This window comes from Rissa tridactyla, chromosome 3 (assembly GCF_028500815.1).
Source record: "Rissa tridactyla isolate bRisTri1 chromosome 3, bRisTri1.patW.cur.20221130, whole genome shotgun sequence".
In the NCBI taxonomy this organism is placed as follows: Eukaryota; Metazoa; Chordata; class Aves; order Charadriiformes; family Laridae; genus Rissa; species Rissa tridactyla.
This window is the reverse complement of record NC_071468.1, coordinates 12,941,172-12,954,333: the sequence shown is the minus strand read 5'-3', so window position 1 is coordinate 12,954,333 and position 13,162 is coordinate 12,941,172. Positions and strand designations below refer to the sequence as shown.

The 13,162-nt window shown below is 38.8% G+C and overlaps 1 protein-coding gene across 27 annotated transcripts in view; it reads right to left on the bottom strand.

The window, feature by feature from the left end:
* Window positions 1-13,162, bottom strand: part of NRXN1 (neurexin 1) — a 715,088-nt gene that overhangs the window by 93,419 nt on the left and 608,507 nt on the right. For 16 of the 27 annotated variants that reach the window (XM_054193682.1, XM_054193683.1, XM_054193681.1 and 13 more), the window contains 2 exons: window positions 7,608-7,697; window positions 5,857-6,176 (listed from right to left, as the gene is read on the bottom strand). In XM_054193682.1, coding sequence (XP_054049657.1) covers window positions 5,857-6,176; window positions 7,608-7,697 — 410 coding nt within the window. The remainder of the gene's footprint in view (window positions 1-5,856; window positions 6,177-7,607; window positions 7,698-13,162) is intronic. The other 11 variants (XM_054193697.1, XM_054193698.1, XM_054193699.1 and 8 more) reach the window with 1 other exon arrangement.

Here is a 13,162-nt window from a genome sequence, read left to right as displayed (position 1 = left end):
ACAATATATTAAAGGAAAAAAAAAGGCAAAAAAGGACATGGGTTTCATGCACCTAGCTATTTTTCCGTCTCTCTGCAATTAAAACGTAAGTGCTTCCACAACTACCGTATTTGCCCAGAGATCCTACTGCAAATAAGACTTGTCCCTAACACTTGAATTCCCCAGGTTCTGTCATCTAGCGAGCATGGATGGGTGCTGAGCACTGTGATGCTGGAAGCTATGGGATTCACTTTACACTAGTGAGCATCTGTTGAGTCAAATCCTTGTGATTTACCAGAACCCTGGGGAAGAGCTTTGCCTACAAGGGCTGATGAACTGTGGACTGGTGGGTGTGAAAATCCAGAGGAGGAAGCAAGCAACAGCGCAGAGGCACAGAAAGAACCTAACCCCTGTGTATAAGAACAGGCATTGCAAACCATACCGCGGATAATTTTAAACTGGGATGGGTGGAGAATACTCTTCCTTGTATTAACTACATTGATTTCATCATTACTGCATCTCCATAAAATATATTCACCTTTATGATCCTATGTAAAGGTCATGTACTCGACTCCCATTTTTAAAATTGAACTCTTTCAATGGAAGACACCTCTGTCTTTTTCAAATGCTTGTTTTTATTTGGTAGGTTAAGACGCTGAGCCAAGCCTGTCATTGTCCCTGCTCCAATGAATACCATTTAAATCCACTGCTTCAATACATGTAAAGAAACATACCCTTCACCTGATGTATGCCCTCCAAGGCAACTGACCAAATTTCAGCTCATCAATTTAATATGAAGTCAATTTAATTCTCCTTGACCAAAAATCAGTGCCTATTGTTCCAAAACATGCAATCATCTCACAGTATATTGCAATTGCTGTTTAAGTGGCTTAGTGTTATTGATAAGAGTCCACTCTGATGAGAACAAAGAGGACTGCCAGAATCCCTTATGAAAAATAAAAAAAGCAATTTTGCACACAACTTTCAGAAATGGCATCCAATGCACGAGAGCAGAGGCTGCTCTGTGAATGGGCTGTCATAATCAAATCCTTAGAAACACATCAGAAATGAGCGTATTATTCTTGATTTACTATCACTTCATTTATGATTTCCAGTTAATAGAGATCCACAAAGCCATGCCAAAGAGATACTAAAGGCCTGATTGTGCTATCCTAATTCAGGAAAAACCCATACTCAAAGTCCTTTTGAAGCCTTTCCGCTTCTGCCAACTCTTGCAATTTTTATTGCAAGCCTTGCAGTACTTGATGCTTTGCTTAAAATTCTGGCTCTTGGAGTTATACAACATATGAATCTCCTTTATTTTCAATTTTAAAAGAAGTTTATCGCCTTCATGATGGAACAGAATATCTCGCCAACGAGCCTTTTAAAAAGTGTCAAAAATAAAAAGTGAAAAAGAAGAAAGAACTTAACTGTATTATTTTGCTGAATAACTTTGTAAAGAGAATGATATTCTTAGACCAAAATCATGATTTCTGCACCCTAGTGCATGCTTACGACTCACCAAAATCTAGCAACACATAGCTGTATGTTTTCACTTAACAGAAGTCCTGCTCTTGTAACAGTTAAGGTTGGGGATTTCTTTTCATGCTCATAAAAGTATGCAAAATTTTGAGCCTTTTCCCGTCCAGTGTGGTGGGAGCGAAGGACCTCTCCTGCAATCCTCAGCTCCCACCCTGGCGGCCAAGTATCAATGGCAAAGTGAGGAGTAAAGTAGGAAAAAACCTTTCGTCGACCACCCAGCTGGAGCTGACTGTGCACCAACCGCCCAACTGGGCGGTTCAATCTTTAAATTGCCTCATCCAGGGTCTACCGTAAGCTCCGTGGTGAGCCTACAGGACAGCTATAGCTCAGGAGCTGCTCTCTGAAGAGCCTGGATCAAAAACCAGGCAGCAAACTATCCCTCCCACCATGGCTACATATCTGCACGTAGCTTGTTAACACTCAAACAGCACAATGCTTGCTTTATTTCCCCCCTTCCTCACACCTCCTAATCTCCCTTTTTTTTTTTTTTCCTCCTTACCTGATACCTTTTGTTAATTCTCTAAGCTTTTTGAGGCAGGGGCTGTCACTTCCTATGTGTTTATGCAGTGCCTTGCATGAAGGCTGACAGCTCTAGGTGCCATTATAATCCAAGCGGGTGGGGGGATTCTTAAGGCACTAGGGAAAATGAGGCATTCACCTACCACTGACGTTCAATAGGCTTTGAGTACCTTTCTCCCCTTTGAAAAAAAATCTGCATTTACAAGTGTAATAATTAAGATGTCTGTCATCACCAAAACATCTATTGTTAAAATATGATGCAGGCTCCAAGTAGAGAAAACTTTCATTTAGAGCAGAGTCACTAACAAAAAAGCATTTTGTGTTTCAGAAGCGCTAAGACCTCATTTGTCTAAGATCACACACAACAGTATTCAACGTACTTTCTGGAAGTATCATGTCTATCTTGTATCGTGTATTGCATTAGTTAGATATCTGCTGAGAAACACACACTCCATCAATTTAAGCACTAACATTGTAGGTTTTTTAAAAGAAGATTTCCTATAAATAGAGATTTAAATGATCTTCTTTAAGTATTGTAATCTTTAATTGAATTCAATACCTCTGCAAATGGAGCAAACAATCTCTGACTGATTAGATCATTTGCTTCTATTCTATTTCAGACATGCACTGGTTTGCAGTAACGTAAGGGTTTTTTCATCAGCAACTGCTGTTGAGCTGCATATTTTCTTCAGTAATCTAATTAATGCTAGAAAGGTAACTTTGCTTCTTGTGCGTTACAGTATATCAATGTAGTTGACGCCCTTGCAGAGGTTATATGTGAATAAAAATAATAAGAAAAAAAATAAAGGACAAAAATGAAAGGGATTGCAGAAATTCAAAGGATTTTTCCGTGAGGATCACAAGTGCCTTTATCTCCCAGTGACATCAAGATGGAAAGCGATTACTCAGCACCCTGCAGGACAGACCCGTGGGAGTCCTATGGGCCACTAGCACAGAAATTATTGCATGCAGGGAGAATAAGAAAACAGGTACTAATGAAGAGAAGAAATTACGTCCTTAATTTGATTTGGTAGCTTCCTCGTTCTGAGGTTTTTGCATGAATAATATAGCATCCTGCAGAAAAATTTCAGCTTTGAATTTGGGATGTTATCAATCTCCTTAAATCAAATCACAGGCCTGATTGCAAACTGCGTTCCAGTGCAGTCCCTGACTAATTAGGTGTATAGTCGTAATGACAACACAGATCCTACCAGGCAGGATGTTTAGACATAGTTGAAGTAAACCACTGTGTATTATTAATGGCAAGAAGGGCTCAGTTATAGACTCAGGATGCCACGTGCTGTAATGGCGTTAACACCGAACGCTTTCTTCAGAAATGTTGATTTCAGGCTCTTCGATACAAAAATATTCCTACCAGGTTCTTTCAAATGTGCTGCATCAAGTACTCGCTTGGCTACTAGGTGAGAGAGGCTGATCTAAACCTTCACCCTCAGAACATGAGGTGAGATGCTGTGCACTTCTGGATGCTCCTGGAGCCTGCCTGAGGCTCGTGATGGTGGGACATCAAAGAGCAGGTGCTCGTGACATTGTGGTGTAGCCAGCTTAGCCAGGAGGGGATGAGGGAATGGCACAGTTGCCTTGAGGTCGCTCTGCTCCAGTGGCAGCGAGGTGCTCTAAAAAAAATTGTGTAGATGCTCTGATAAAGTTGGTAAGGGCCACATCTTATTTCAGGCACCAGTCTAGAAATGGAAGATCTTTGGAAGATCTTTTTGCCTCATCACCTGTTTCCCCTCTTCAGAAAAAATTATACCTCACCATAGTTATTAGCTTAAGAAACTGTCTTCTTCCCCAAATATGCCACCGGAACACCTCAAAAAAGAAAAATCTCAGTGGCTAGACATCCAAACAAGTGAATAAATCATACTGGGGAATATTCCTGGAAACTGAGGGCAGCTGGCAAAGCAACTATACCAGTAAATTCCCATCATCCACAGATCATGCAAGGTACCAACTCGGAATGGTCCCTGTGATGTTCTTCCTCCCAAATTGTCCCTGGGAGTTACCTGAGAGAGTGGCAGAGGCCAAAAGCATTCTCAGAACTGTTAGAACACTTTAACTTAGTTTAAAATTTTAATTTAGTCGCATTAATTTAGCCTAATTCTTCCATACTGTGAGGATGTCCTGCGTTTTTTACATGCATCTTCCTCTGTGTAGATTTGAGGAAGTCATGCATTTCATCGCTGCAAAACACTGAGATCAGACTAGTTGGATAATAAAGTGGGAGATGCTATTTAAAACAGGATTAATGACAAAGAAAATTTATTGCCTATTTAATAAAAACACTGTAGCTTACTACAATAATCAGTGAAAGAACTGCAACCTCTGATCTACAATTATGTCATTTTTAGAGGCAGCTGGTTCCATGTATCTCTAGTTGGGTTTTAGTTGCCCCCTTCCCTCCCGCCCAGCTTTGGATTCTCATGCACTTTCAATAAACAAGGAAAATGCATAAAACCTGTGTTTGTTTGAAAACACAAGTCAAAACGGTTATGTAAAAGCTCACTTTTAACTTAAACATTGTGCTTCAGTTTATGAAATAGTAATTTTTACTTTTACAGCACTGTAGGTTTCTGTCCACAGCATAGACAGAAAAGCTGAAGTGTCGAGTTTGATGCCCCGGACCAAATTCAAACTGTGAGTTGAGGTTTTACACACAAAACAGGAGTCTTGACCTCATCCTCCCAGTCTAATCAGCATGTTCTTCTCCGTTCTTGAGAAAATTAACCTCATTCATCACGTCGTGCTCCTGTTCCTCCCTACGGCTCGTGACGCTTTCTTTGCTCCTTGTCCTACTTCTGGATCTCAGGGCACAGCTGTCACGGCTTGATGGCACAGTGGTGGCACAAGCAAGCATGCGAACCAAGTGAACATAGGAAAAGGTTTTAGCAGTGTACCTTCGGTTTGGGGTTTTTTGGGTTTTGTTGTATTTTTAGACAGAATAAATATAAAAGAATCTTTTCTTGCCACAGAAATGCCCTGGTAAGTTTTAGGGTTTTAAAGCACAAAGTCTGAACGCGGTTACTCTGGTTATCCACAAGATGAAGGTACTTAATTCACTCACCTGTTTTTCCCCCTCCTTTTTCCGATAATTAAATTCCCCCCCATATTATATAGAGAGATCCCGACAAAACCTGGAAGCTACTACATCTATTACTAAATTCATGAGATGCAAATAACCTCAACAAACAGTAAACAACCGCCTCTGACTTGGAGCCTGAGTCTCCCAGGGTGCAGAGTGCTCTTAATTCCCTCTGCTGCCACTGCCTCCTGTGAGGAATTCTGCCCAAGAAGATGATCAATTGTGGGACTAGAGAAAGTGCTAATTCCCTCTTTTCCAGCCTCTTCCAACTTTCTGTCTTCACACCTCCTTGCTGTTCCCTCTTTAAACCGGGTCTCTTTTCTCTATCTCATGGATAAGGTCACCACTTCATTTCATTATCTGTGATTTCAAGACATCCTGCATTCCTACACTGAAAATAATCAACATAAGCCACCAAAGGAAGAAAGAGTATTTAAAAATATGCACCACTGTGAAGCTGGATGACAGGGCAATAAAATTCAGCACAAGAAAAACCTGATCTGATAAGTTTGCCTAATTTAGAAGAACAGCAAAGTCGTAACTTTCCCTCTGCATGCTGATCAACATTGCTTCAATAAGCCATGTATGGTACAGAACTTATCTGTGATTCATGCATTTCTTCAACAGGAACAATTTAATCTGCAGAATGAACGCGATACAGGAAGCCACACTCAAACACGGGAAAATATTTGCAAAAGGTGAGGAAGCCGACTAACCTGGCCAATAGGTTCTTTTGTCGGGGTCTTTCCTCTTCTAGCGGTGCTCGTGGCCAAAGTGGTGGTTGTTTCCATGACTGACGTGGACATCTCAGACTGCATCGCTGTGGCTGTGGACTCGGTTGTCATAGAGGAAGGCACTTCACCAACAAGTCTCACATTTCCTTCTATCACGATGTTGGCATCATTTTCTGCTGCCATATTCAGAACTTTCAAGCCATTGTAGTAAAGACCAGAGAGCTGGCCTTGGAAAGGATGGCCACGTTCCTTGCCTCCAATTTTTATGGTTGCTTGGCTATTGAAGATTGTGAGCTGACGCCCTGTAAAGATAATATTATATACATGCAAAAATGTTGACTGCGAACACTATACTCTACACGAGCGATAACAGATTTTCATGGGGTGAATAATGAGAGCAATAAACTATAAGAAAAGGATTTGACTCATAATTCATTGCTTTTTTAATGAGGTGTCCATGAAATGCATATATTTTGAGAGCATTTGCATTTTCCTTAATTTATGACGTTTTGGGATTTTTTTTTTTTGCTAAAAGGCCAATCAAATATATTTGCAAATGTGTTTAGTGCTACAAATTATACCCCTTTCCCTTTTACCTGAAAGCAGTGTTAAGCTTTTTGGTGTATGTCAAGAATGCCAGGTTTCTAATTCCTTAAGATTATTTTTTTCTTCAAGTCTGCCAACATTCCAAAGTTTTTTCCACGCAATACAGCATAGGGCCTATAGCTTAAAGTATGTACGTGTGAGATTATGTATGTATAGACATATACAAATATGTATATACACACAGAGTTTAGATATATGCCAACAAGTCACTAGGTCCAGTGAATTTTAAAGAATAAGTTATGCAGTAATCTGTCGTATTTCTATAGAAGCGAATAAAATATTTACATTTTTAAATTAAATGTTTCCTTTTTGTATTTAAATGTTTATTTTCCTTCAACATCCACACTGAAAAGAAACACATGGTTCACACTGTGTATCTCAGAGGCAGATTCAAAAATAGATGTCTGATTGGCTTTCAGCAAGGCGATCAATTAAAATAAGATTTTAGATGTAAAAGCGGCTTCAGAAATGATACACATACCGATGGAGAAATCATGGCACATTTCCATTAAACAGAGAAATCCTCAGCAACAGTACCACTCTTAGTAAACAGAATAGTCACTTTAGCAGATTGGTTTCTGCTCACAAAAAGCATGCACACAACTTTAAGTTCTGTTTTAATTAGTGTTTGTTCCAAAATCCCCTTAGAATGTTGCAAACGTTAAAGGGACTTCATTTTGATTGGCAATTCATCTTGCCCACTATTTAAGATACCTACAGTTTAAACAAAATTTTTTTCAGGACCATGATGAAGATATCATAACTACATATATTTTTAGTTAATAATTTAGATGCTGGAACATGTAATATAATCTATGAATGATTTATAATTTTTGGTTAATGTTTGCTATGAGTACCTTCATAGATTGAGTTAGTGGATTATATTTAACAGTCCCTTTAACCTTAAGTTAACAGGGTAAGATTATTAAACAGCTGGTACTTCTAGAAATGTATAGAAATTATTATACAAGGTACGCAAATATTACTCTATATTTTACTTTTTTAAATTTGTTTTTAATTTAGTTTTACTGAAATTTATTTTTTATGTTTATTAGTGTTACAATGAAGTACTACTTGGTTATGTTCAAATTATTTTTTTATTTGAAGTTTTAATCAATGTTTTTTACCTTTGTCGAGTAGCCATTCATCAACTACTCGACCAAGTCGATATGGAATTCGCTGTCTAGCAATCGCCAGGCGCTCGTTATCATTGTTTCCTTTAAAGTTTAAAGAGACATTTCATTGGTTAAAATCTGTAAGGTCAAAGGTTAAAAGTTAATACTTAAAGCTTGAGCTATACAGTTGCCACATGATTTTTTGAAATTTGGAATTTTAAAAAGTGCTACCTAGAACATTTCATGGTTCAGACTTTTCATTCATTCATTTATTTTATTTTAGCAAACAAAATTATTCCTATGTTAATTGAAAATTAGAAATCTGCATTTGAGCTAGGTTATTAAACTTAAGTTATAGACAGACCCAAAAAACAAATTTAAACATCATCGTATGGCTTTACAAAAAATGATCGTTGACCTCAGGGTTTTGTCTTTTTTGATGTTTCTTATTAACTAGTTAAACATGTTCAGGTGAAACAGGTTTAAGTTTTCAAAAGACATCCAACCTCTCACTCCAGGTTAGTCATTTAAAGAAGAAGAAGAAGAAGAAGAAGAAGAAGAAGAAGACAACTCTTAATCACCATCTAAGGCACACTTACTTCTGCTGTCTAGAAATAGACCTGCTGTAACTTATTTCCTAGTCAGAAAAAATACATTCTTATTCATTTAAATAAATTCCAGAGATTCAAATATATGGTACAGAACAGACCAGGGTATTCACCATTTGTACATTCTCATAGGACACATTGACAATGTCTTGAAGCAATACCAAGGCTTTGACAAAAGTAACTTGCTGAAAGGTAGCCTGGTTCTGAAATGTGGAAGCGCTTTAAAATTTAGCAAGAGGCCATCTGCAGTGGGGTTTCACGAATTAAGAACTAACCAGAACTTGGCAATGCAAAACACAAAGTTGTCGTATTTGCAAACTATGTTTATTCTCAGTTTGTGCAGAGATCTTTGACTTCTTCAAATAAAACAATGAGATAAAATAAGGCTGGTACAGTCAGACGAATATCAGACAATAAGGAATAATTAGCAAATCACTTTAAATATTTATTTCTATTTATAGCTTTTTGAGTTTAAATGATAAAAGTGTGATGTCTCAGAAAACCACGTATTCTACTTAAAACTTTCCTTAGGAGAATGGTAAACCTAAATATTTCCTTCAATGTACAGGTTTTTGGTGGCAGTAGTATTTTAGACCAACAATACCTTTTTCTTCCCATTGTATTGGTTAATATTAGCAAAGAACCTGGGAGATAAGAGTCAGATGAGTAAAACGCAGGCATTCCTAATTCGGGTCCGAATCAAAAGTCAGTCTTACTAGCTCAAACGCACATAATGTCTTTGCATACTGATCACAACTGCATGTGTTGGGAAGATGTTAAACTCTGCTGTTTATTCAACCAGTGGGTGTAAATTAGGTGCATTTGGTAGAAGGACCCTCTGCCATCACCCGTTCGGATCCCTAACAATCTGGCATCTCTCCGCTGTAATTCCATTACTAACACAGGATTTATCCTAGACAAGGTTTATCGTTGCCTCCACTTTCACTATTTGGCGGCTTCTCCAGGACATCTCTATGGTGATTGTGGAAATTTCTCTGTGAATTAGCGGCATAAACTTAGCCTTGGCCAGCTTATACATTTCTTTGAATTATTTCATTCAAAGGTCCACGCAGAATGTACGTTTCTTGAGAATATTGCACCCTATTATAATATGATTCTACTATAAATTATGTTTTATGCTAGCTGCAGCAGTCTTGCACCACTGGGAGCGAAATACAAATGAAAAGCAAGGAAATAACCATTTGATTGGTAAAGGTCACACCCAAAAAAATAACTGCTGATTACATTAGCCCATCCCTCATCAGAGGAAAAGTGCATTGTCAAATGCATCTCAATTTGACACTACTGCATTAGCTTAAATTCTTCTAGTATATAATATAAATGGAAAGGCCAGGGGGAGATGGTGTGGAACTTATCCAGACTTAGTTTCAAGGAAAACACATAGCTTTAGTAATGAAATGATGAAACTAGTAGACCCACTGAATTAAGTACAACTATACGCATTTACTTCATCTGGTAATCTTATTCCCAATAGGGAAAACATAAATACCACATATTGTTTTTCGCAGGAGTATTCGGTGCACATTTTTCATGCTTCCTTTATTTATGCTTGGCTTTACCAATATGGTGAACCACAAGGAACATCTTTAGTAAAAACACTTCCAAGGTGGTTAATAAATATTTTCATACTCTAAATAGACCTGTGGCTTTGAGATTTTATTTCTGTTACCTGTCTGAAAGATTAAGTGCTCTGGCAGGAATGCCTTTCCACTGTAATTCATAAAAAGCAACTGATATGCCTAAACTTTAATTGTAGACAGCTATGTGACTATCCCAGCATGACAATTCCTGGTTGTATAGCCGAGATTTCTTTGATTAAAAAAGCTAGGTAGAAATGATTCATTCAGGACGTGCACCGTGACATTGTCTAACCTGATTGAATTCTAGACGGCTTCATTCTTCTGCCAAATAGATAATATTTTGTCACAACACAGTGTTAATTCTGTGCGGGCAGAAAGGCTTCAAGGGAATAACAATAATTCCATAGACTCAAGGTAAGCGGAGAGAAGCAGCAAAGGTCAAATTTTTGAGTCGCAGCTAAATCTTGTGGCAAGATTGAGAAGAAGCAGTCCAAAAAAACTTTAATCATATCTTTATATCTATAGGTCAGCTGGGACAAACCAACTACGTGAACTTCACTAATATGTATTTTATCCCTCCTGATTTATTATATTGTCAGTGCTGGAGTGTAATTCTATTTTGTTCTCTGAAATAAAGGTGTCAGTTATTGATGTGAAATAGCAGCATCCTTGAAAGAGAATAAGTAAGAAGGTTGAAAATCGAGAGTCTGTGAAGAACAACCTAGACTAGAGAATGTCTTCTTTGAAAGAAACGCTTTAACAGAATACAAATTCACCTTGTTAGTCTCAGTGATCTGCTAGGGAAATAAATAACAAAGTGATGAAACCAAGGTCTATATCCATTTAAAAAAACCCCTCTCCCTAGTTTTGCTCATCATGATCTTGACACTGCTATTTCTGAATCATGACTCCCCTGACATCCGCAAGAGGAAGAGACAGAGACCCGTATCATTCCTCCAGATGCAGTTAGGGACGAAGCTTGACTGAAGTGTCAGCTGCACGGCATGGGGGGAAGCCACAGCACCGCTGTGGTACAGGGGAAACAGTCCGCATAGTGTCTCACATGGCCAGGTGAGGAAATGAAAGCACAATCTCGGTAATGGCCCATACTAAAGTTCATTCAAATCATCTATTACTGTGCACGCACACTTGTGTATACAAATATATATTAATGTTGGAATAGGTTGGAGATGCAAAGACTGTGGTCTAAAATTTGTACAACACAGATGATTTTGCACGTGCAGCTTGCCTCTTCCCAGCAAAAGAGGGAGTGAAATTTTAAGTGCTATCAGTTGCAAGCACAAACTTTGACATGACTTGCATTTAATTTTGTCATGCTCATGCTCATGTTGGTTCCATGTCTTGGCCATACGTCGATGCTTTCAGTATCATCATAGTCGCAATATAAATTGATGTAAACAACACAATAGATTCAGACCTCAATGCATTTCGAATAGCCAATATACAGACATACTCAAAAGCTATAATAAGATTCAAATTTAAATAGTTTTTAACTGTCATCTAAGGAATTCGGTGGCTGTGTCTACATTGCTCTGTTTGACCAAAGACCCCGTAGAAAGGTCACTCAGGCCAGGGCTCCCAACCCACGTGTATGCTGCAGACACAGAGTATGTCCCCAGACTTTCCATGCACGACGCCTAGGGTGTGCGCTAGGGCCCAGCCTTACTTGACCTGCCCCTGTAGACCTCTATTGAGTCTCACTGCTAACAAACTTAACCCCTAAATAGTCTGCAGCACATCCCATCGTCTGATCCTGCCTGTTGCCTTCACAAATAGCCGTAGTATTACTCGCAAGCATCTTGTCTTCAGCAGCCATCAGTAAGCTTGTCTTTATGCCTGCAAACACAAGATCACCTCTGCCATCACAACCCCCTGGGTCCAGGATATACAAGAATGAGACTGGGTTGGATGGGGGCAGGGGACAAGTCCAGCTCCACCCCAGGAAATCGCTGTGTTTGTGGGGGACTCTGACACTGCGCTGACCCAGATTTTTGCTGAGTGCTTACAGACTTGGCTGTCCGGTATTTGGTGCAGGAATGAGAAACTTCTGAATGGATCAGACAAAGCTGTGTGTCTTTCGGTTGCTAAAATATGCCAGCTCTACCTGTGCGGATGTGTAGGATGAAGAGTTGCGAGAGACGGAGGAAGATACAGTGGTCTGCCTTGAAGACTATTGTACAAGGAGTAACATATCCAGAAGGCTGATTTGGGCCTCCTCCAGAATCCAAAGGGAAGGCAGACAGACTGATCTAGGATGTGTATTTCTTCCCGTTGGACATCTCGAGCAAATCTTACTGTCAGCTTGGTGAGAAGATAAAAGTGCAAAGAAACTGTAAAATTAGAGACAGAACCTGCAGCAAATACATAATGAGTGCAACTCTACAACCCCTTACCTTATTCCAGAAGAGCTAACCTATAAAAAAAGAAACCACCATGAGGTACGACTCCTCCAAACGTTAAAGTGTCAAACCTGGCAAGTTCGTACTAAATGACCATACCATCATATGGCCCTTTCCACCCTACAGGGACTCCCAAATTCCTTACAATGAATATGAGGTATCCCAAGAGGATGTTCTGCTCACGGAATGACTGACAGCAGTATTCGTAGCAAGTGAAATATCTCATCAGTGGCTTATAACACTGCTAAACACAAAGCAAAACTTAGGTTGCTTTAAAGAAGAATCCAATTATCAGATTTATTGGAAGATGTACGTGTCAGTTGCTTCCCATTCCACTGATACTACAGATTGTACCAAAACATCTTGTGTTCACCTGTAAGCTCCTTGTTTCATGCTTGCATATTAAACAAACTTAATCATATTTTTAACAACTTTCTACAGGATAAAACCGAGAACTCTCATTAACCTCTCAGGGAGATCTGAACCTTCACTTCAAATCAAATACCTTCCGCCCTGTTTTGTTTTTGATTATTTTTCCACTGGATTAATTAGTAATTAAATGAATAGGGTGCTCTTCCTGACTCTCCCTTCCTCACTATAATGCAATATCTGTCTCTGTACAGTGTTGGATTGCTTACTTTAAGAGATTGGTGTATTATATCAAAAGCAAGCAAGAGAAGATGAAAAGCAACAAGAAGGAGATAAGAAAACGTAGGACTTGTCTGATAAATTAAAGGTCATATTTTGTTATCAGGAGTTTTAAAAAGATCCTTTGTACTGCCTGTGCAGCATTTACGGAGCTAATATTGTATAGCTGCTGCTAAAATAGGCAAGAAAATTGATAGAAATCATTAAAGAGGAAGATTAAAGTATAAAAAAATGAATTGTTATAAGTACAGTACCTTGCCCCACATCACTCCAAGAGTGACATTTTGCAG